We start from the raw sequence: 24100 nt of genomic DNA, 5'->3' as shown, positions 1-24100 counted from the left end.
CTTCAACTACTTCTATTACTGTGTGGTGGCTGGTGTCTCTTCAACTCTGCTTCTTTTACTGCTTGGTGGCCTGCGTGGACGTGAGGATGATGGCATCTCGCCGTCTCTTCAGCTTGACTATGTTTTTAACTGTGTGGTGGCCGGCATGGGCATGATGCCCTCTTGGCGCTTCTTCAGCTCTACTTCTGTGATTGTGTCAAGGCCTGCCTAGACATGATGCCCTCTCGGTGTTTCTTCAACGTTTGCTCTTTTGTAGTTTGGTGGCCTGCCTGGTTGCAGATGCAGATGCGGATGCGGATGCGGATGCGGATGCGGATGCGGATGCGGATGCGGATGCGGATGCGGATGCGGATGCCCAGCGGATGCCCAGCGGATGCCCAGCGGATGCCCAGCGGATGCCCAGCGGATGCCCAGCGGATGCCCAGCGGACGCGGCTACGGGCCGGACATGTGACAACCCCGCAAGCCGTTCTCGGCCTCATCTCCCTTCCAAAGGAGCTCTCCATGTCCGCGGCTCGCTTCCAGCCGCCCGGGCTGGGTAAAAGGCCACGGGCCACTGTTGCGTTGCGGTGCCTCGTCCGCAGACGTCTGTTGAACGACGTAGCTGTCGCTGGCTTCCATCAACTTACCCAAAGACAAAGTCGAGAGCCTTTTCGAATTTGTTACTGCCAGGCGTTAGCTTGCCGCCATGTGTTTGACGCCGTTAATTCTGCGACAGAGAAGAAAAACGGGTTAAAAAAAAGAGGAGAAAAAAAAAAGGAACCGCAGGAACAAAACACCAGAAGAAGCAAAGCACAAAAAAGCAAAAAAGAAAAGCACAAAACACAACAGGGCGAAAAAAAATAATAAAATACCTTGCTGGCTGCGGGACATGGTTCTTCTCGTACGCCTCCACCGTGTCCATGTCCTGCAACAGGTCGACCTCGTCGGCCGCGCGCATCTTGCTCTTGCAAAGGACCTTGTACCCTACAAACAGCACGGCAAAGGCCACAATCATGGTGTACCTGCTCCCGCGTTAGCAACACTCAATCCAACTCGCAAGGCAGCCAAAAACGCCACCCCCCCCCCCCCCACCCCCCTTCCCGGGCGAACTCACGAGAACAAAAAGTCGGCCGTCTTCCACCGACCGGGCAGAAAGACGGCATACCCCCCAGCAAAGGCCATGACCAGCGTGCCCGCCAGACCGTAGTAGGCCCCCCACGGCATCAGCCAGGCCTTGTAGGGCAGGGTGTCGCGGCTGACGCCCTGGGCTCGGAGCGCCCGGTAAAAGCACAGGTAGGTGACGCAGATGCAGCAAAAGTTGAGCAGCTGCGAGGCGGTGACGAGCGAGACGAACCAGTCCAGCACGACGGCCGCGTCTTGCGACAGCTGCAGAAAGGCCAGGAGCGCGAGCGCGAGGACGACGGCGACGCAGTAGACGGGGACGCCGTTGCCGGTGCAGGTGGTCAGCCACCCGGGCGCCTTGCCCTCGAGGGCCAGCCCGTACAGGGAGCGGGAGGCGCAGTAGACGTACGAGTTGCCGGCGGAAAAGGCGGCCGTCAGCACCATGGCGTTGACGACGTGCGGGAGCACGCCGATGCCCAGCCGGTTCATGGCCACGACGTAGGGGGAGCCCGCGGCGCCGGGAGCCGACGTCTGGTAGGCAGCCGTCAGCTGCGCGTCATTGTACGGGACCAGGATGCCGACGCAGAGCGCGCCGAGGACGAAAAAGGCCGTCAGCCGGTAGAAGACGGCGTTGTAGGCTCGCGGCATGACTTGCCGGGGGTTCTCGGCCTCGCCGGCCGCCATGGACACGTAGTCGGGCCCCGCCACGGTAAAGGCGGCCTGGATCAGGCACTGCAGAAAGCCCAGCCAGCGGCCCAGGGCGCCGTCGTAGTAGAGGGGGGCGAAGGCGCCGGGATCTGCCCAGTAGCGGAAGCCGAACCGGTCGCCCTTGGGGTTCCCGCCCAGCATGACGACAAAGGTGAAGACGACGAGGCCGACAATCAGCAGCACCTTGCCGAGGGCGGACCAGAACTCGGTTTCGCCGTACCACCTGACGGCCATGAGGTTGATGAGGGCGTACAGGGCGATGACGGCGACGATGACGGCGGCGGCGGGGACGGCATCGGTCCAGTAGCGGAGGATGAAGTTGCAGGCGACTATCTCAAACGGCACCAGGGCTGCCTCGAGGACGAAGAAGTTCCAGCCGGCGGCAAACCCCAAGGCTTCGTCGACGAAGCGGCCGGCAAAGCGAACAAAGGGCGACGAGATGGGCAAGTAGGTGACCATTTCGGCCATGCACATGGTGATGGCCAGGACAAAGGTGCACCAAAAGGAAAAAGCCACGAACAAGCTGCCCGGCCCGCCGTCCAGGAGACCCTTGCCGATTTGAACCTGGGCTTTGCATGAGCACTGGATGAGCAATGGAGCCAGTGCGGGCGGATGGCAGATGGCAGATGGCAGATGGCAGATGGCAGATGGCAGCAAGCAGACGGCGGCAAGCAGACGGCGGCAAGCAAGACGAAAGGGGCAAGGGGGAAACGCACATACAGGGCGGTGCCGATGGTACCGCCAATCCCGATGAGCTGGATATGCCGAGACTTGAGCGTCCGGTGGGTAAAGTCAGCCGTCTTGGACCCCCCGGTGGGCAGCAAGTCGCGGCCTAGCTTTGCATCTGGACGCCCGATGCCCGGAGCGGCGGCTCTTTTCTCGTCCCGGTCCGAGGCGCCGGCGGCAGGGGCAGGGGCAGGGGCGGTTTTGTCAACTCCCGTCGACGCCATGCTCGCACATGGAGCTGTTCTGTTGGGAATGAGCTCACGATGGATGCCGCCGTGCACATCCGCGCAACGAGTCCATACAAGTCTAGTCAGCGGTGTTTGGACCGGCTCGGACTGGCGCGCGGGATGACGGGGAACGCGCGAGGTCGGGCAACGTGTTGTCGTGTCGCGGAGCGAATAAATGCTGGCCAGGCAAAAAAATGCCTCGAGGACGAGTATCGAAGAAAAGAAAATGCAAAAAAAAAAAAAAAAAAAAAAAAAGAGTGAGAGGGGGCCCGACTTTGGCCGGCGAACGAAGCGCCAAAAGCTTGCTTCGTCCCTGTCGCCTTGGACCGGATTCCGACTTTATAGTCTCAAAATCTCCCTCAAGCCTCTCTTGCTCTATTCTCTGTGGTGGTGGTGGTGGTGGTGGTGGTGGTGGCGGTGGTGGTTATTTTTTTGTTTTTTTTTTTGTTGCTGCTGTGCCCCAACCTACTGGCAAAAAAAGCTTGGCAATGACATCACACCACCAGCGGCGGCCCCCACTTCCGTACCACAGGCTGATTGGCGCGGGTCACCCGCCCCGCCGTCATGTCATGCAGCCCCACCTCACTTCCCCTGGCCTGGGCCCATCTCGGCAAACCTGGCCCTGCAGATGATTGACTCCCCATCACCACAAATCACAACAAGTCACACAGCTGCAAATCGGGTCGGCCACGTCCTCGTCCTCCATCAACCACTGCCCTTCCCGCGGGCCCGAGCAACCGACGAAAACTTACCAGACGTTTGCCTTGCTGCCTGCTGCTGCTCCCCGTTTGACGCATCTCAGCCCCTTGCTTACCGGCCTCTCCACCCGCGCCAGCCAGCCAGCTCCAGCATAGCATATCCAATCCAGGCCAAAGCTCGGCTACCATCCAGACCGAGAAAGGCATGATCCGCCACAGCTTCGGCCTCCTGCTCCGGCGCATCTCCCGCGCCCCCGCCCGGCCCTTTTCCTCGCGGCAGGAATCCATGACCCCCGCCGAACAGGCCATCGCCGCCCTCCTCCGCGACAAGCTCCAGCCCACGGAGCTGCTGGTGCGCGACGTCTCCGGCGGCTGCGGCAGCATGTACGCCATTGACATTGCCAGCCCGGCCTTCAAGGGCGCCTCCACGCTCAAGCAGCAGCGCATGGTGAACAGCGCGCTGGGCGACGTCATGAAGCAGTGGCACGGCCTGCAGCTGAACACGAGGGCCTCGGAGTAGCGGGCAGAAAGAAGTCCGAGGGGCACGAAACGAGCAGCAAGCAGACACAGCAGACACAGCAGACACAGCAGACACAGCAGACACAGCAGACACAGCAGACACAGCAGACACAGCAGACACAGCAGACACAGCAGACAAAGCAGACACAGCAGACACAGCATACACAGCAAACCCAGCAAACCCAACAAAAAAAAAGAAAAAAACAGTAAAAGAAAAAGAAGAGGAAAATGGAAAAGCGCAACACAAGACGCTCGCAGCAGAGAAAATCTCCCAAGCAGCAAGGATCAAGCTGCAAGAATCGGCAAGAATCAGCAAGAATCAAGCAGCAAGCAGCCCCAACCAAAAAAAAAGAAACACACCACAACACAAACCACGGCAAACAGCCTCCGTCACAGCGACACCACATTCGCCAGAATCGCACCCGTCGCCGAGACGCGCCGCGGCAAATGCGTCCGACGACGCGTACGTACTACACGACACGACACGACATCGCTGGGTCCGAGGGAACGCATGTCTACGCGTCTGCGTCTGCGTCTGCGTCTGCTGGGGTGGGCTGCATCATGTGCATGTACATATATATGTGTGTGTGTATGCTTTCAAATGTACAATAGACCAAGAGATACCAACCTCGTCGTATAAAGCAAAGCAAAGCAAGGCACATGGTGCGTTTGTTCCGTCTCATGCTTTCCGCAGAGAATCCATCAAATGTAGCGCATGCGCCTCGATGCGGTTTTCCATAGAAAATCCCTGCGCCACATCATATACTCCCCAGACTTGGTCGGCTTTTCATCCATCTGTACATCATCATAAGCATGACATCGAAATCAAGCACCTGGGTAGTCCGCAGCCCCAAACGCCAATACTTTATACACTGCCCTCTAAATCTACATCTGCCCAAGCAGGGAAAAGGAAAAGAAGAACAGAATCACAAGCTTCATGTGCCGAAAACGAATGCTCCTCCAAACATTCATTCTCGTCGAGCGTGTAGTGTATTCCATCTCGTCTTCATCACCATATATAACCCCCTACTCCTGTCGAAAACGAATGCTCCTCCAAACATTCATTCTCTCGAGAGTGCGTCTTCCATCACAGTATAGCCCCCTATTCCTTGAGATACTGCAGAATCGCGTCCCGCTCCTGAACGGGCATGACCCTCAGCACCTCACGCACACCCTTCCAGCCTGCAGCCTTCTGGCCACGAACCAGCTCCGCTACATCAAGAGCCAGCCTTTCAGCCTTGAGAACATCAACCTTGTCACCAATCGTCTTCCTCTCCTTCTCATACCACTCAGCAACCTGTCTATCGCTGCGGTCAAACGGAGTAATGTTTGACCAGCTCTGCAAAAGTCGCAGGTTTTGCGCTCGTACTTCGCTGGCCTTGGTCGAGTTCGGGTCCGCAGATGATGATGATGATGACGATGATGATGATGACAAGACACTCGACGCCATTCGGCGGAGAATGTACTCCTCGTTAAGACGACGGCGCAGGCGCCAGTAAAAGTAGCGACGCGCGTTTGCCCACTCCAGCTGGTCGCGAATGACATTTTTGGCTTTCATACGTCCGGCACGGTCGTGCAAATCAGCAAACTGCACCGCAATCTGCGCATAGACGGGTAGCAGCTCCTTCTCGCGAGCCGTCACCTTCTGCTTGATGTCGGCAGCCTGCTCCGGAGTCAGGTCCTTCCTGTTCAGTTCCTTCTTCAAACTGGCATAGGTTGCATCCATGCGAGCCATCGTCTCGAGCTGCTTCTCCTTGCGGTACTTGATGCCAATCATGCCCTCGGGCTCCAAGACACCACCACGAGCCTCGACATCAGCATACATCTCCATGACGGTGGGGTTGATTGTAGGGTCGACCACAACCCAAGATCCGCCTCGAAGTTCACCAAAGGGCGGAATGTAAACAAAGATGGGCTGTTCGTACTTGACGAGAGCGTCGACGATGAAGGACCCGTACTTGAGGACTTCGTTGTACATGTCGCGTTGACCACCAGAGAAGCCTCTCCAGTTGGCCAGAATCATCAACGGCAGTTGCTCACCATTGTTGAAGTCGTTGATGGCCTGAGCAGTCTTGAAGGCCGAGTTGGGGTACCACACGCCGCCAGCCTCGTTGCTGACCTGCTCCATAGAGTCGGGGTTGGCGGGATCGGCGGGGGTGATGTTCTCGACGGACCGAGTCTCGACCGCAATGACACCCATGGGGATACCTCCGAGACGAGCACGTCCAACAACGACAGTTCGAGCCCATCCGCCGAGCGTTTCGACAAAGGAGTCCCTGTCGAAGAGGCCGCTCTGGAAACTGCCGTCGTCGTCATGCTTGCCAGAAATCATCCATCGTACATCAAAGGCCTGCTTCTGGGGTGGGCTGTAGACAACATCGCGATCCCAAGAGTCGGAGCTGGGGCTGACGGGAACGGGGCCATTGCGCTTCTCTGGCACGAATGACATCCATTCGACGATGCGCGAAACACCGGCAAAGTCGTCATTGGCAGTCATGTGGGAGACGCCGTTGCGGTACATGATCTGCGTCCCACCAAGCTGCAGGTTAGACGTATACACTTCACGGCCTAGCAAGTTGTTCAGAGCGGGAGCGCCAGTCAGGATGATGGGCTGGCCCTCGATTTGGACGGCACGTTGGCCAAGACGGACGAGGTAGGCGCCGATGCCTGTAGACCATGGTTAGAAAAGACGAGACAGCCTGTGGCAGGCAGTGAGAAGGATCCTCACGAAAGGTGAGAGAGAGGGGGGGGGGGTGTGTGCTATACTTACCAACTGATCGGCAGGTGACCAAGGTCACGGTGAAAATGTCATTGTAGGCTCTGCTGGTGGCACCGGCAATCAGACCAGATCCTCTCAAGCACTCAACGCCAAGACCGTCTTCACGGCCGACAATGGTGACAATCTTGTGGCGCTTCTCGCCATCTTCCGTGACCTCCTCGGTCATGACTTCGTTTTTGAAAGTCTCCTTGGCCTTTTCGTCCAGGTACATATACCTGAAACCGGCATCCTGCTTGGCAGGGTCGTTCCACGCAACCTTGAAAAACGGCATCAGCTCTTCAGCAAGACCCAGTCGAGCGCCAGAGTTGGCAGACAGATAGATGCGGGGTATGCCGAGCTTGCGGGCCAGTTCGGTGCATTTGTGGAAGAAATTGTCCTCCTTGGGACCAAACGATCCAATCTTGTAAGTAATGTCGTTGGCAACAACGATGAAGCGGCGGCCGGTAGGGTACTCGGGGGTACGTGCTTTGAAGATCCAACCGACCATGCCGCAAGCGTTGGTGCCGGGCTCGCGGTTAACCTCCTGAAGGTGGTCCTTGTCGTCGAGAACAAGCTCGGTGAAGGAGACGCAGTCGCCAGCCTTGGGCTGCTGGCTAGACAAGGCCGGCTGGTCCTTGACAGCCTTGATCCAGCTGTTTTGGATAGCTTGACGGAAGAGCTCGGGGAAGTCGTACACGTACTGGGTTCCCATGAGGTGGGCCTTGTACCTCTTGGGTTGGAGAGCGTTCTTGGTGGCATAAGGAGTGTTGACGGGTAGCAAGTGCAGAGGTCCCTTTTCGCTGGTGCCCCCAATGCTGTGGAAGACCCATTCGCCCTTCTCCGACTTTCGCTCTGCGTACATGTCGACATTGACGACGTATCCAGAGGTGTTGGTGATAACGACACGAAGAGGATAAGGCGTGCTCGTCTTGGGATCTGTGCAAATGATGCGGATTTCCACCTGCGCGACACGCAAGCGCCAGCCACGAGCACCGAACCGATCCAAGAAACCTTGGAGGCTCTGCTCAACGGCCCGAGGGTCTAATTGGAAGACGGGAGTAAAGTTCATGAAGATGTGGTTGAGATCGGATGAGTTGTTGCCGATAATCTCGAGGGCGTCGAATATATCGTTAATGACGCGGTCTGCCTCCGAGATGAGGTACTCGCCAGTGGGAATCTCGTCACGGAGGCGACCAGGTCGAATGACGGCGCGGGTAAAGTACCGCTTGTCCGTGTCGACGGCCTTGCCAACAGCCTCGTAGACGTGAATGTTCTTGTTCTCGGTAAATACGGGCTTGATGTGGAACTTGGCGAGACGTCCCAGTTCAAGCTGGAAGGCAAGAGCAGGTTCACTGTGACGAATGCTGTCATCCTCGAGGTACTCTGGTCCTCGGAACGTGTAGTAGCCCGGGTATGAGCCGTCGCTGTGACCGCATATGAAGCTCAACCGTCGCACGCCACGAGCCAACAGCTCGCCGCGAAACTGCTCAACAATGGGCTTGATACGTGACAGGAGCTCCTTGTCATCTTTACTTTCAGCGTCGCGAACAGCGATATTGATGACGGCAGAGAGCTCCCCGTCAAGCTTTGAATCCCTCTTGATGGCAGACAAGGGCCTGCGCTTGTCGGCGAGCTCATTGAACCTGGCGGTGGCATTGTATTGATTGGTCTGCTTGTTGTGGAATGCCAGCGTTTCAAGGGCCTTTTGCACCAACTCCTCGGCATCATCCAGATACTTGCAGGGTACGATGATGCCCTTTCGAGAGGGCTCCTCGTCCCACTTGCTGCTGAGGTAGGACATGTCGCTAATGGAGTAGATGCGCTTCAGGTTGGGATCGGGAATTCCAGGAGTTCCAGGAGTAGAGGGTGCAGCAGATTGAAGAGGTAGGCCGAATTCTGATTGGCCAATCTTTCGCAACTGAAAGTCCCAAGAAACAAACAGCGGCGAGTCGGTTTCGTCGTTGTGGTAGTCAATCTGCTTCAAGATGTAGGCTCGGTACGCACGGCGAACATAGACTTCCAGAGCTGCAAGACCGACCCAGGGGTCTTCATGGCTGAAGAAGAGCGGGAGTACGTCGAAAACGGTGTACTTGGAGTCGACAACCTCCTTGATGACATCGAGATTGGGCTCACGGTGGTCCCAGCCGCTCTCTCCGTACCGGCTCTCGATAACGGATGATCGAAGGATGTGCTCCATCTGGGCGGTACGCTCCTCCAAAGAAGGAAGCGAGCATTGAATCATGATCTCGCGAGCCTTGAGAGACACCTTCGAGGTGGCGCGAGATGAAAGCTCGGTAAGTTTGCGCAAAGAATCCCGCAGGTACTTGCTGATGTTGCCGACGTTGGGCTTGTTGGGGCGATACTCGTCTAAAATAGCCAGGATGAGAGAGCTCTTCGCGCTGACACGGCTGTGGGATAGAGCAGTCTGGACGACCTTGCCAAGGTTGTCCTTGTTCTGGTCACGAAGTCTGAGGATGACGCTGTCCTCCTGAGCGTGCGTGAGGAACAGTCTCTCCACCTCCCAGTACGTCTCCAGCAAGGACTGTATGAAGTTGAGCTCGTGCACCTTGGTTCCCTCGGCGTAGGAGTTCAGGACGTCAGTGAGAGGAGCCAGAGTATTCTTCAACGTCTCGGCGTCGTTTCCAGAAACGCTTTCTTCCAGGAATTTGGACAAAGCTTTCTGCAGTGCCTTGGCAGGGAACTCGGCGTGGCGAGCCTTGGAGCGCTCAACGATTTGGGCGAACTGAGCATCCAGCTTCTGAGGCATGCGAGCATGCAGAGCCGAGAATTGAGCATTCCATTCGCTGTAAGGCAGTTCGGGGTTGCGAAGGACTTCGATGAGCTCCTTAAGGGCGGCGGCCATGACGACGGAGTTGTCGTAACCACTCAGGATATTAAACATGATGGAGCGAAGAACGGAGAAGCGCTGAGCGGGCTTGGAACCGACCACGACGGAGTCGCCGTACGAAGGGAGCTTGTCAACAAAAGCCTGGGCTTGCTTCACGCGGCTGGGGTCGTCCAGGGCAAGTATACCCAAAATGTCGCCAGCCTCTAGAGTGGCGCCAGGCTGCTTGATGAGCTGGACAATGCCGTCCTCCTGGGCAACCAAGGGCATGTACATCTTCATGACCTCAACCTCGGCATAAGTCTGGCCAGCCTTGACGTGAGAGCCGTTCTCAACGGCATACTGAACCAACTTGCCGGGACTGGGGGTTCGAAGCTGAGTAGGGTCATTCTCCTGCTCGAGCAAGCAAGTCTTGCTGTCAACGGACAGGCGGGTGGCGCCGACTTCCTCCTTCCAGTAGACGTTGTGGCTGTGACCGTCGAGAAGAATCAGCAAACCACCGTCGCTGAGAGCGCGAACACCAACGGTGCATTTGGAGCCGTTGATGAAGAGATGGTAACTGTCTGCGCTCGCACGCGTGGCAGTGAACTTGTATCGAAAACCTTCGTAGATGAAGTCGATGGTAAAGACGGTCTTGAGGATCTCCTTTGACGGGACCTGACCCTTTTCCAGGCCACCGCGATACTCGGCAATGCAGGCTTCGCTGGCAATATGAGCCTTGGTAATGGCACCACACACCACGGCCAGCATGGTGTCTGGTCTCTCTGCAGTCAGGCGCTTGGATATCAGTTCGTCGAGCCAGCCGGTGGAAATCGTGTTATCCTCAAAGGCCTCTGTCTCGAGCAGCTTGATGAGGTATTCAACGGTGGTCTTGAAATCACCACGGATGCTGAGTTCTTTCAAGGCGACGACCATGTGTTTTCGAGACGCTTGCCGGTTCTCGCCGTACGCAAAAATGTGACCGAACTGACTGTCGGAGTAGCTGTGAATACCGCCCTGCGTACCGACGGAAAAATAACCCCAGACGTTGGAACTACTTCGAAAGTTCAGCTCGTGCATGACACCATTGGAAGGTTTGAATCCTTCACCAGGATCCTCCGATGTGATACGACAGGCAGTGGTATGGCCAGTGGGTGTAGGTCGTCGCTGCGCCTGCGAGGTGCCCTCGTTCTTGAACTCGAAGTCAATCTCGCCGGAGGTTCTGGGGTCGATCCCGTACAGGACTCGGATATCACGAATACGATGCAGAGGCAAGCCCATGGCAATCTGGAGCTGAGCAGCGGGCAAGTTAACGCCACTGACCATTTCAGTGGTAGGATGCTCGACCTGGAGACGCGGGTTGAGCTCGAGGAAGTAGAACTTGTCATCGGCGTGCGAGTACAGGTATTCCACAGTACCGGCGGATACGTAACCGACCAACTTGCCTAAGCGAACAGCGGCATTCTCCATGGCTCTGAATGTGTCGGGCTTGGCAATAGTGACGGGCGCCTCTTCGATAATCTTCTGGTGGCGCCGCTGGACGGAACAATCTCTTCCAAAGAGCGAGATGTTGTTGCCGTACTGATCGGCGAGCAGCTGGACTTCCAAATGTCTGGCGTTTCCAGCCAGCTTCATGATGAAAATGGGAGACCCTGGAATCTCGCTGGCGGCGGCCTTGTACAGGGCCTCGAAGCCTTCCTCGCCCAAAGCTTTACGAATACCCTTGCCGCCACCACCTTCGGAGGCCTTGATCATGACTGGAAAGCCAATCTCCTTGGCCTTTTCCAGACCTTCTTGCCATGAGGTTACGCAGCCCTTGGCGTAGACTTCGTCGGAGACGGTAACGATGCCATTCTTGTCGATCCGGACCTCATCAACGCCGGTTCCTGACCACGGAATGCAAGGCACTGAGGCGTGCTGAGCAACAATTGTGGAGGAAATTTTGTCGCCAAGCGAACGCATGGCCGAGCCGGGGGGGCCAATGAAGACAATCTTGTTGGGCGAAGCAGCCAGAGATTCTGGTAGTTTGGGGTTCTCCGAGGCATGACCCCAGCCAGCCCAAACAGCGTGTACATTCATACGCTCGGCGATATCCACTATCAGCTCCACGTTGGCATAATTGTGATTGTTGGTGCCGCCAGGAACCTCCACATAATGGTCGGCCATTCGAATGTAGTCCGCATTAGCTTGCAGATCTTCGGGGGTGGCCATGACGGTGAAGTGAATGGCTCTCTCGTCACCAAACGTTTCATAAGCCCACTTTCGAACGGACCGAATTTCTTTGACGGCGGCAATACCGTTGTTTGCAATCAAAACCTTTGAGAAGCAAAGCGACCAATTAGTTACTTGGGATTTTCTCAATTTCGATGCTGCTCAGAAAGGAGAGGGAGGGGGTTGCCATCGTAAAGCATTTCGTGACAAGCAACTCACGTTTGTAATAACTGTGTGACCATCATGTTGGGCAACAAAGTCCTTGACCTTGCCCGGCGGCGCATTGGCTAGGCTGTTGCCTCCAATGAAGTGGTCTGCAATGTTGTGCTTCTCGGCATAAGAAGCGTGGCCGTTAGCAACAGGCACCCTCCGGCCGTTGGTGCCGTTGGCTCCTGAAGCCACCATTGCGGCTGTGATGGCGGATTAAAGTGATTAGGAGGGAGGAGTAGTCGGAGGGATGGGATTCGGGTGGAAGACAAACTGGAGGTTTTGAAAGCTTGGGCCGGGCGCTCTCAAAACCAGCCGTCTGCTCAGTCGTTGTTCTTCTCGCGCTAGATTCGTAGTCGTAGACAGAATCAGACAACTGGATGGAGGCCAGTCTGTTTGCTCGTCTACAATCAATAGGTTCAACCAATCCTTCTTTCGCAGCCGCTAGCAATTGAAGAAAGGGGGGGAGGGGAAGGGAAAAAAAGAGGTGTCCCAGCAAGAGAAAGCAAGATTAAAAGTTCGCCGAGGGAGGAGACACGGCGACCAAAGCTTGCAAGTTTTGGATTGTTTCGGTTGTTGGACTTGAGCAAGGGTCGTCCAATGTCCAGAGTATGTTGTGATTGTCGAGGAGGAGCTTCGAGGAGGAGCTTCGAGCAGGGACAGCTTTGGAAGACGACTGAAATTGAAGGACTAAAACCCGCAACTTTGGAGGAGCGTGCAAGAAGTTTGGGGGGGGGAGGGGGGGGGGGGGAAGAAGGACGGAAGGAACCTGCAGGGTTCAGCGCAGACAAAATGGCGATGGACGGGCACACCCAAGCTTGGTGGATTGACTCAAAGTCTGGTTAGCTCTTTTCTTTTCTCCTTCCGTCATTCTGTTGGGGCCAAAGGTTCAGTCAGTGGTCAACTAAGCCAGGCTAGCGAACGGGTATGGTAAGTGACAAGGGGGGTGCAGTTGCGTGGGGCCAGATTGTCCGTGCCCGTTTTGACAACGGGTACTCCGTACTCCGTACTAGCACGACGCCGACACCGTGCCTGCATCTGGTACGTGTGCTGCGTAAGGTACCTAAGGTAGCTTGCACACTGTCAGACCTGAGGCAAGCCCTCGTCCCTCCTGGATGAACGAGGCTTGCTGTGCATATGTAGCTACCTGCTTGGTATCTTGGATACCCCAGGAGGTAGATAGTGCATCCCGCAGTCAAAACAGTGGGATTCAGATTGACCCGACGAGTGCTCCTTCAGATGCAACCACAACCAAATGCATCTAATGCCAACCCGTCGTCAACAAGTGGCCAATTGCTACGTAGGTACCTACCTAAGGAGTCGTGCGATGGACTTGAACGGAAGTACAGTGCCATCCTCGCGCGACGTACTGTAGTCGCCGGGTGGGGAGTCGATTCTCGTCACGCCCAGCCCTGTCCCGACTTGGCCCCAGCAGCGTATCAGCGTGTCAGCGTATCAATTCCGTAATAGAGTGACAGTTGGCGATGGGTTAGGGTTGTCGACTTGGGTTTTCGCGGGAGAGGACGGGATGGCAAAACGAGGAGACATTACCTTGGGCCCAAGACTCGATCAACGGTCTCGCCAACGAAAGCGGATATATTTCGCTCTCAAAGAGTCAAGAGTCCACAACGGTTTCAATGTCAATTTCGGCTTCGGGGGGTTCGATGTCGACTCGGATTTTCGATTTCCTACTCGAGCCGGCATCATCATCAATCCCCATCCCCTACAGCCCCGGCGCGCACGCGCTTGGCTTGCTCCGTCCTGGCGATTCTGCAGGGCCATCCTGCTCCTGCCATTGGAATATCACGGGTGAGCAGAAGAAACGGTCAAAAAGGCGAACCGACACAGCTGGGTGTTGGACAAAATGCATGCAAGCGCGGAGTAAGCCAGGCTTCGACGCTGGGAACTTACGTGATGTGCCAAATGGAGTTGTAGATGCGCCGACTTGGGCCAGCCTCTAGCTTTGGTCTGGTCAGATTCGCTATATACCTGCCTACCTACATGTACCTACAGCCTACCTACCTACCTTGGGTGGGCACACAAGAAGCTGACACTGACATGTCAGGCACATACCGATCACCGATCACGCACCATCAACAAGTCAGCCAGGCAACAAGCAGCCGGCGACGCGACTGATAGCTAGGCCCCGTTTCTCGCATGTGCGCTTTCCGCAAGACACATCGATAACATCAATAACATCAATAACATCAGTAGCTTCCAAGAGGAATCCGCGGCCCATCCGTCAGTGCCCGGGATCACTACTGGCTAGGAACCTGAGCCCTGGTGGAAGCTGGTTGCTGCAATCCATCCTCGCCCCATCGCAAATCGCGAATGGGTCCAACCGTCGTCAACGGGTCAGACATGCCGCCCGCCTCCTACTTGTGCGTCCGACCAAGCCAAGCTCCAACAATCCATCCCGATTCGAGCCCCACCAGCCCAAGGGAACCGCCGTTCTGCAGAGGATGTCTGGTGCATATTCCCATTTTCAACGGCACTGGGGCCTCGACAGAGTACCCGGACCAGCTTCTTCCTTTATCTTTGTTTCTTTTTCATTCATTTCCAAAAAAAAAAAAAAAAAAAAAAAAAAAAAAAAAAAAAAAAAAAAAAGGAAAAGAAAAGAAAAGAAAAGAAACGGGAAAAGTCTTGGTATTTCGCGTGTAAACAACCGTGTCCAATGTCCACTACACATACGGAGTACCAAACAAAACAAGAATCCTAAAGAAACTCCGAGAAATTGACCCCACCCGTCGTGAACTAATAACTGTCCGTCCGTCCAATTACCTTATTTATTCTTGGGTACGAGTACCACGCTCCGTACTGCGCATACGCAGTACGTCTCCCACCAGGTACGTACCAGACTGTCATCTCCCCGCCCATCCGTCCAGGCACTCCAGGCTAGCCACGGCCCAACTCCGTCCTTCTTTCCCCATTCATTTTCCATTGGGCCTAGTCTCACCCGCCGCCAGGCGCCTCCCCAATTGTTGAGCACCCACCCACCCCAGATTTGACCCAGCCCCATCCCAATCCGAAACAAGGAAAAATTCCAGCGCCCGGGACAAAGTTGCAGCTGCCAGGCAGTTCCAGTAGTTGCACTGGCAGCCGGGAGGACATCGTGGCAAGTTGACTGGGACCTTTTGGGGCGGCAATGGCGGGTTTCTATCAAGCGGGGCGAGTTCTGTCTTCTCTTCTCAACATGTCTATGTCTGGTCCCGCTCGCTGGTGTCTGGTCGGTTCACTGCTCTTGGTGCCAGCACTTTGTCCCAGATCTTGGGTGCCGCCGTGCAACAGCAAAGAAACAAAGCCATCGAACTCGGCAGCCCACGCATGATTCTACTCTGTAGCTTGGATTCTACTCTGTAGCTTGGATTCTACTCTGTGGCTTGGATTCTACTCTGTAGCTTGTATTGGTTTCGATAACAAAGGGGCCTAAATGCCACTCCCACGGAAAGGGTGCTCCCGCCAGGCTGACAAAAAAAAATGATGCTCGTCTGCATATTTACATGTGTTACTGCAACTGCACCACCTCGCAGGCGTATTCCTCAACGGTTCTGTTTGACTACTACAGCCCTATCATCATCCTTGCAAGTGATGGCCGCCGCCGCTGCTGAATGCCACTCGCATCACTGTGATCAGTCAACCTCGGTCGCTTAAACCACCAACAAACTCCCTTTGCTCGCAATCACAAAGGGCCATCTTCAACAAAAACACCGCACCGGAAAACTATATGCTCGAAAAGACGTCGTCATCATCATTAGGTAACCGTATATTCGCCTTCAACCGGTGTAGCTCGCTTAAGTCTTATTTCATATGGTCGTAGAAACTTGCGCCTCTTGGTGTCGACGCCAAAAGAGAAAACTGTAGAGGATTTTCATCGCGTCCAGCACTTTACCCACCCACCAGAGCAAAACAGCAACGAAAGAGACAGGGAAAAGAACGCGGTATAGTTGCATGCAGCCTTGGCTAGTCGCTTAGTACGTCTCGCCCAAGTCGCTGAGTTTTCTGGTCGTTGAGGTCCCTGGCCGGCTGGTTCCGGCACCTGTGCTAGTTCGCCTGCCGGCCGTTGGCCCGCTGCCACTCTGTCTTCTGGTGCTTGGTGTGGGAATTGCGCTTCCTGGTACAGGGATGCCGCTGACAGCGCCTTCCAGCTCGAGCTTGGAGCAGGTGCCGCGGCGGCTAGGCGTGCGGAACTCGCCTTCATAGTCTTCTTCCATATCGATCCGGGTCATGCTGGCCGAGTGGCTGTGCAACGAGCCGCCGATAGATGATCTAGGTCGTCCTAAAGGTGTTCTTGCGCCAGATACAGACGTTCGCGACACGGGAAGACGCGGGGCCACCATGTCAGTTCTAGATGAAGGTCTGGCATATGATGATACACTAGCTCGGGAGCTTGGTCGGCTTTGGCTGGCCTCTGATTCTGGTGCTCGGTTCGGGAGAGGACCAAACGACAGCCGGCTGATTCCAGACGTGCTGAGCCGCGGAACATGGCTGGGTTTGGAAGACGTCGAGCATCGGAAGTTGGTAGGCGTGGTTTCGTCCCCGGCAAGGGATGAAGTAGATGACCCCACGGCTCGCTTCCGAGACCGGATCGTAACCGTTGACGGAACTCCGTGCGCTGCCAACCTAGGGGACACGCGGGGAGGCGTGTGTGCCGGTGCGGGAAGCTTTGACCGCGCATGCTGCACCCTAGCCTCGAGACGCTGCATTTGAGCAGTAAGTGAGCGAATATGTGTGAGCGAGTTGGATGCTGAAACTTTGTGTTTCGCCGAGGCGGGGTTGGTTGTCGATCGTGTCATTGGTGTTCGGAGGCTTGACGATCCTCCTGACAAGCGACTGCCTTGACGTGCACTGGCCGACTTGACGCGACACTTGGTGGCAATGCTGTTGTCCAAGGATGGCAGTCGAGACTTGCGCGTCGGGACCCCAACCGGCCGAGCAGACGTGCTGGCCTTGACCAAGGGGGCAGAGGCGTCGGACATGGGTGGCGACGGTGGCTCATGTGCTTCCGAGAGCGGCCCGTCGGCAGAAAGTCCTCTGGTCTCCGGTGGTGTGGTGATGAGCGGGGAGCTGGCAGTGGAGTTTGGAGAGGTCTCGACGTGCTTGTCAAAGGTGGGTGAGCCCATCACGGACAGGTCAGTCGAGATGGAGGAAAAGTGCCGATTCTCCTGTTTCTTCAGCTTGTGCTGAAGCAATTCAGCCTCAATCTTGAGCTCAGCAAGCTCCTCCCGAAGCCGCTGTGATTCGATGCGAAGCGTCTCTCGTTCTTTTTCGCCGGACCTGATCTCCTCCTCCATCATCACACCCCTTTCAATGGCCTGGTTGTACTTGGACTCCATGTCCTCGAGGGACGACGTAGTGTTGCGAGCCTGGCGTTCGAAATCATCATTGGCTACTTCCATATCCCTCAGCTTCAGCTGAAACGATCTGTTCGAATCTCGAAGGGCTGTAATCTCTTTTTCCAGCGCGTTTTGCGCAGCGCTCGCTTCGGTCTTGGACTCCTTGTATTTTCTCTGCGCAGAACATGTCAGCCCATCCAGTCGTTACATGCAGAAGTCTTAATGGGTGCAACAAGCAGTCACGGACCTTCCATTCCTCAACCTCAAAACCCAACGTCTCGACCTTTTCTTGCAACTGTCGCTCCTGTTTCTCCGCCCTTTCAATATCCTTCTCCAGCTCTTGTTCAAGCTCGCGACTCGACTCCCGAAACTCTGCCAACTCAGATTCCAACATCTCGTACTGCGACTTGTACCAAGAAAGAGCATCCCCGGCACTAGCAGCCTCACTAGGAGGCGAAGAGGGAAGCTCGGCCATCGCGTCCTATCAAGATATTATGTGTGATGCCAAACAGTCGATCCTTGGATGATCCTCATGCCAACGTTGAATTTGGTTGCTTTTGCACTGTTTCCTGCACTATCGGCGAATGATCACGTCTCATACCCTCTTTTTTTTTTCCCCGCCGCTATGTTCAGTAGTTGACAGAAAAGAAACTCGGTTGCCCCCGAGCACTGGGCGGTAGTGCAAAACGGTATGGAAAAGGACCCCGATAATAAGAAACTCGGCAAGGTCGTAAAGCGATGAGACTGAACTAAAGGAAAATAGGGAACAAAATTTTGATTGAAGATGAAAGTAGCCTGTGCGCCATTGTCAGCATGCGCGCGCTGATATACCGTCGTCAAGCGCTGCCGTCGGGCTTGTCATCGCCTTCTCTCCTAATATGCACTTCCACCACTCACCGGCTTATTAATCATCAAGGGGGAGGGATGGCACTTGCCCCTTGGCGTCTTGTGATGAAGCCCCGCGCACAATCACGGATAAACGTGCTGGCTTTGGCGGCAGCTGGTGCAGAGATTTCTGCCAGCTTTCCGGTAACAGACAAACTTACCTTTACCTTACCTGTCGTGATGTTGTAGGCCGCAGAGCAGGCAGGAAGCGACGGACGATTGACGAGTTGGGAACTTGGTGGTGCGACACCGGTCTTGGCTGGGAAGGAAGCGGGGGCTGTGTGGATCGGCATTGGGTCTGATTGCTTTGGTCAATGTTGGTCAATACTCCATAGCAGTGTCGCCCGTTTCGGTTTAGCGGCTGGCGTCATGGGCAACGGGGGCCCCTTCCCAGGTCGCACACAGCCCCAACATAAGAACAGCAACGTCTCTTATGCATGAATCTCTTACGAGGTACGGACTCTAGAATTCGCGTGGGCTTCCCCTCGCCAGAAGAAACTAAAACGAAAGAGGGCAGTATCTCATCAGCTGTGAATGTGACTTTCAAATAATAAAAAGCTCGGATTCAATAATTTGCGTTTAACTATTTCACATTATATGATCCCATGTGCGCTCTATAGGGTAGTCTTGCCAAAAGCGAGCCTTGTTCACGATGCAAACTTTACCTCACCTGCCTACTATCCTCCGTGCTCAGCATCAGATTGCAATCCCAGCCGCATTACACATGGAAACATGTATATTCGCGACGCTACAGGTTACCCGGCTTCAGCCCATACTCGTAATGTAAATGGTCAACCCTGAGCCAGGTTGTGGTGTCGTACAGTTTTCGTCTCATCTGTGCACACTTCCACTAGACACCTCCTTCAATTACTTATAGTACATGGCTCGCAAAAGAAAAAACGTTTGTCCATCAAAGCCTTCCACCAGCCGCGCCCCAAGCCCTCCTAGCCTTCCGGGAACCTGCCGTGACAGCTCCAAAGTTGTGGAGTCGCTCTCCTATCAGGTAAGCCTCGTCTCGGATTCCTGCCGTCCACCGATTGAATACCCTGGCCAGCCCGACTGCATATTTTGTTACGAGAGCCGCCAATGCGGCTGCCGGGTAGGAGTGTCTGTAAATGAGTGACAGACTGACGGCGTCTGCTGCGACCATCACACCATCAACGTTTTTTAAAGGACCAAACGCGCCAAGATTGATTAGAACGTTTGCTGTCAGCGGTGGCCCAAATATGGCAACAAGAGAAGCCGTAACACCAGGCACAATGAAGGCTCTGGTGAGAACATCAACATCAGGTTGTAGGTACCCACGACGCATGACAGACCGCACAGCTACGGCGACCCGAGCATCTGGAAATAGGGACGTTATCATCCGGGTTGCCAGATTCAGGTACAAAAGCCCTAGAGTCCATGACTGGATTACACGGATGGTATGCTGACCGGCGTGTGCACCATGGCGTGGTGTTGATGCATCGCTCTGCCATGGCTTGGGTGGGTTGAGATACGTATGAAGCGGAACGCTGACATAGAGTTCCATGAGCGTAGAAACCACCATAGGAAAAACGATGAACAAGAAGAAGTAGGCGTAAAGGAGCTTAGCAGCTTGCAGAGTGCCACCAATGACTCGGCTACCGCTATTGCCGTCGCAGACTTCCTTGAGGACCTTGGTAGCCCACTCTCGCACCTTGGCAGTAATAAAACGCAGGCGGAGCATTGCGTATGCTAAAGAACCCAACATATAGATGCCAATACTGAAGGCGTAAATATCGTTTGTCCGAATATGCGCTGGTATCAAGGCCTTGAACATACTTCTGCCAAGGACCAAAGGTGCGATAGTAAAGCCGACGCCCGTAACGGCAGCAAAGAGCCAAATAAACAGAATGAACAAGAAAATCCTGACCCGAAAGTTTGGTGGCACGTATACCAGCTGATACTGTTCCAAAGAGTACAGATCAGTGTCCTCCTTGCCATCTTTGCGATGATTACGCTCGGATACAGTCAGGAAGACTTTTTGTCCCTTTGGAATTTTAACTCTATCAGAGGCAGGAGCACGCACGAAGCGACCGCTTTTTTCGAGTTCCCCCGTCTTGACGAGGTGAGCTTTTTTATGTCTCATTTCTCGCATCTCCCTTTTAGACATGGTCGTATTAGGTTTGGCATCACCGCCGTCAAGAGTGTCTCTCCATGTCTTGGGGATGACCTTGTTGTTTTCATCAAGCTCGAGAAGAAAGCACTTATAGGCTGGCAACTTCTGCTGCAACTCGGGGCTCAGTTGAAGCATACCTTCTTCATCAATGCGCCGTTCGCCAAACAGGAAATAAGTAAGTCGAAGTCCACGTGCGCATTTGCGGAACCACCAGGTGTACATGGAATGCAATCCATCGCTCGGCTTGAAGAATTTTACTGCCAGAGGCATCAGGAAGTTGTAAAACAAAAGATCCACCGGAAATTCTAGCACGGGCTCGTTGGAAGAATAATGGATTGGCAAGACCCCGGGCATGCTGTAGTACAAACCCCAGACGACACCGCCGAGGCAAACAATAACAAGAGCGCCGTAAACAAAAGCCGAGAAAAGGATCTTGCGTAGTTGCGTCGTCAAGTTCCGTTCCAGCACATCTCGCACCGGGTGAAACTCGGGATCGTCTGGATCTCGGATAAAGTCTAGTCGAATCATGTCAGTAAAAGTACAAGCACGCTCGGAAGCTTCAGGTAGGAAAGCTGGATCGTAAAAGGCAAAAGCTTACATAGAACACCCGGCCGCATAATCTTGCGGCACATCGAGACAAAAAGGGCAAAATGAAACATGTAACCCGTGCCAACAAACCAATGAACAAATATAGATGTCAAGGGATAGTTGCATGTAAAGAGAATGCGAGACTTGAATGTGGTGTTTTCGAAGAGGGGTAGCAAAGCACCGTCAAGCAGCAGTCCGCAGTATAGAGGAAACACCAGCATCTCGATGCTGATGATAAGAATGACCTTCATAATACCACTTGCTTGATGAAGTGTATCGATAACACCAGCTTCCCAAGCCTGCATTATGTCGCCTCGCGAGAAAGGACTGTCTCTCCTCAGATATAGTGCTCCGATGGTGATTAGGGTCAAATAGCCGGCTAGAATGGCCCAGAAGCGATCTAGTCCAGACCAGTAGGCGAGACTCGGATCTATCGGCGTGCGAGGGCCGATCTTACCTAGGTCGATTACCCACGAACTCGGCTCTGATAGTCTTGCTGCGACTCCGCCTAGAGCCGTGGCGAGGGTGGCGGCGGCGGTTGCGATCGCGGCAAAGAATCTTCCATCTAACAAAGCCGCGAGGTCGGGTTTGGTGAGGATCGCTAGGCCGTTGTCGACTTGGTCAAAAGCCCAGCCAACGTTTCCTTTCACAGAGTTCAAGGCTTCGTGGCTAATAGCGGAGAAGTTCTGCACTTCAGACGCTGTCATGGGAAAATCCATCAGTGCGTAATCCACGACTCTGGAACCGGCGCCTGTCCAAAGCCCCCAGGATGCCTTTCTGGCGAAGACAATCTTCGCACCTATGACGCCACCAATGACGCCCGTAAACATGTCTATAATGTTCAAAGCGCACCATGATCCAAAACCAAAGATCATCATTGCTGTGTCCTGAACAACTTTCGAAAGTCCCATGAAGATGCGGACGACATGAACTGGATTAGCGATGATCCAGACCGAGACTCGCCCTATGTTGTAAGGAATGAAGATGCATGTAAATATGGTGACGGACACAAGAACCGCACAGAAGATAGCGTTCTGGAATAAGCCCGCAATGGGACCTCGCATGCCGAGGAGTTCCATTACCCCTTCAAAGTCCTCAAGGTCATCCATAGCATCAGCATCCATGCCTGCGGCAGGAGCCACTTCTATTTCGCCGACGTTGGCATCACCATTAGCGTCTGCCGGCTCCGCGACGTCATCATCAATCCAAGCATTCTCTTCTGCGCCGCCATTTTCGCGAGCATCTCCCCCGATGTCAACCGCCGCGGGTTCCTGTTGCTGCTCTTCGGCGCCTTGGTGATGATCCAGATCGCCCCACATGAAGTTCGCCACACGAACCAGTAGACCTCTCTGCTCTGGTTCACCAGCAACACCGGACTCATCCGGAATGGCAGGAGGCAAGCCACTACTGTGGTCAACGAACGTGTCGTCATCGCCGTCGATCGAATGGCTAGGAGTCTCGCTTTGAATGTTATCATGTCTTGAACAATAATCATCTCCAGCGGCCATGATTTCGGTGGGATAATTCGGGGTAGGGTTTGAGACCCAGTCATGGTTCGTGTCTTCCACCTCAGACGTAGCAGGAAGATCAGCAAAGGACCAATTATTGTTCGCCAAAGGATTCGTGACTTGGTGCAGTTCAGGGCCATCTGAGCGAGCTCTTGGTCTGGAGGCGCCGGCTACTGGTGATGAAGTAATCGAAGGTCCTGGAGAAATGGGCAACCATTCCCGCTCCTTGCCTTTTGAGTGTTCGCGAGAACACTCACTTTCATCCGGACCGGGGACCAAAGTTCTGTTCGCGCCAAACTCGTCAAGGTCAATGGTTGGTGTAACTGGATGATTGGCCTGGGCAGGCTGTTCTGGCGTAGGAGTACTAGATGCTTGTTGCGCAGTCGTCTCTCTCTCACGTATGGACCGCCTGGTAACGTTGACCCAGTAGCCAAGCTTCTCCTCCAAACCTTCTTCTTCAACAATTTCCAGAATTCTCTCGAGATTACCGTCAGCGCGACGATATACTCGCAGGTAGTCAATGACACTAGCTCTATTTTCTAGACCAGCGACTACTTCGTCTTGGGCCGTGGATGACTGTTGCTCAGCTGCATAGATCGGAGTGGGTTGAGCAAACAATGGCGCGGTTGAAGGGGCTGTACAGCCTTCGGTTGCCTCAGCCCCAGCCTCTGCTTCTGCTTTCGCTTCGACTTCGACAAGGGGCTCGACATCATATTCCGAAGGCTCATTTTCCGGGACAGCAGGCTCTGGCGTCTCATCATCTGATCTGGCTTCATCCGACTGATGTCCCTCTTCATCACCGACGGTCTGTTCGACATGCGGATGAGGAGCAGGTTGAATATTTCCTTGATCAGCAAAGGCAGCCCGCATATTGATTTCTGGTTGCTGCTGAACGACGTAATCACGGACCAGAATGACCAGAATGAAGCACACGATGACGAGAACTGTAATGATTTGGCCCTCAATCACGGTAATAATAGTTCGATTTACCGTCGAACTTGGGGTGAGATTTCTCAAAAATCCAACATCGCTCAGCAAGGTCGGTGATGTAGAATCGGCGGTACTGTTCAAAAAGGCAACGCTGTTTCGGGAAGTGATGCTGTCGTAAAATACGTTCTCCTTGAGACACGACCCAGTCGAACTGAGCAAATCACTATTTGGCCTGAATGATTTGGTCGTTTGCCGCGAATCGAAGGGTCCTGCTGCTAACCCTTCGTCACTAATCCAAAACATGAAGGCCCAAACAACTCGCATAAAGTAAGGCAACCAGCAGGCCCAAACAGTGATTGTCACTACGGCTCGAAGCCACGTCAACAGGTTGCGCACAAGATATTTCGCCATGTGCTCCAGAAATATGTGCACGGGGAGGGACTGCGGCATGTCCGGTGCGTAAAGTTTTGTAAATCGGAAAGACGTCTTGCAAAGCTCGCAGTGCTTCTTTTGAGAATGCGAGAGCCATTCCATCAAACAGTCTTGGTGGACATATTTTATGCTGCCGCTGCATTTGCAAGGAAAGAACAGCGGCTCGGAGGAGGTTCCCTCCCCGCGACATATTCGGCAGATGGCAGTGGCGGTGTCGGATGATTGGGCAGTCGGACGCGAAGTTTCGTCGGGGCCTGACGAGACCAAGTCCTTCGACCGATGGGTAACAGGTAATTCGTTCAT

At 54.5% G+C, this 24100-nt stretch overlaps 6 protein-coding genes across 6 annotated transcripts; 1 reads left to right on the top strand and 5 right to left on the bottom strand.

Annotated features, from left to right (window-relative positions):
- Positions 1-55: 55 nt before the first annotated feature.
- On the bottom strand, positions 56-2761 carry UV8b_03360 (uncharacterized protein; the record flags this gene model as incomplete). Its single annotated transcript, XM_043140858.1, has 5 exons — positions 56-179; positions 629-664; positions 854-1003; positions 1096-2375; positions 2528-2761. 5 exons carry the CDS (start codon positions 2759-2761, stop codon positions 56-58), a joined length of 1824 nt encoding a protein of 607 aa, XP_042996792.1.
- A 906-nt stretch (positions 2762-3667) lies between these two features.
- UV8b_03359 (uncharacterized protein) lies at positions 3668-3982 on the top strand (the record flags this gene model as incomplete). The annotated part of the gene is made up of 1 exon (XM_043140857.1): positions 3668-3982. The coding sequence occupies one exon, from the start codon at positions 3668-3670 to the stop codon at positions 3980-3982; it is 315 nt and encodes a 104-aa protein (XP_042996791.1).
- A 1101-nt stretch (positions 3983-5083) lies between these two features.
- On the bottom strand, positions 5084-12179 carry UV8b_03358 (uncharacterized protein; the record flags this gene model as incomplete). The annotated part of the gene is made up of 3 exons (XM_043140856.1): positions 5084-6648; positions 6752-11879; positions 11994-12179. 3 exons carry the CDS (start codon positions 12177-12179, stop codon positions 5084-5086), a joined length of 6879 nt encoding a protein of 2292 aa, XP_042996790.1.
- Positions 12180-15949: 3770 nt separating this feature from the next.
- UV8b_03357 (uncharacterized protein) lies at positions 15950-17789 on the bottom strand (the record flags this gene model as incomplete). Its single annotated transcript, XM_043140855.1, has 2 exons — positions 15950-17488; positions 17562-17789. The coding sequence occupies 2 exons, from the start codon at positions 17787-17789 to the stop codon at positions 15950-15952; spliced, it is 1767 nt and encodes a 588-aa protein (XP_042996789.1).
- Positions 17790-17902: 113 nt separating this feature from the next.
- On the bottom strand, positions 17903-18492 carry UV8b_03356 (uncharacterized protein; the record flags this gene model as incomplete). The annotated part of the gene is made up of 3 exons (XM_043140854.1): positions 17903-18109; positions 18212-18259; positions 18361-18492. 3 exons carry the CDS (start codon positions 18490-18492, stop codon positions 17903-17905), a joined length of 387 nt encoding a protein of 128 aa, XP_042996788.1.
- A 617-nt stretch (positions 18493-19109) lies between these two features.
- Positions 19110-24100, bottom strand: UV8b_03355 (uncharacterized protein; the record flags this gene model as incomplete). Its single annotated transcript, XM_043140853.1, has 2 exons — positions 19110-20854; positions 20938-24100. 2 exons carry the CDS (start codon positions 24098-24100, stop codon positions 19110-19112), a joined length of 4908 nt encoding a protein of 1635 aa, XP_042996787.1.

This window comes from Ustilaginoidea virens, chromosome 3, assembly GCF_000687475.1.
Source record: "Ustilaginoidea virens chromosome 3, complete sequence".
NCBI lineage: Eukaryota > Fungi > Ascomycota > Sordariomycetes > Hypocreales > Clavicipitaceae > Ustilaginoidea > Ustilaginoidea virens.
The sequence above is the reverse complement of the archived record's forward strand: the minus strand, read 5'-3'. Positions and strand labels throughout refer to the sequence as shown.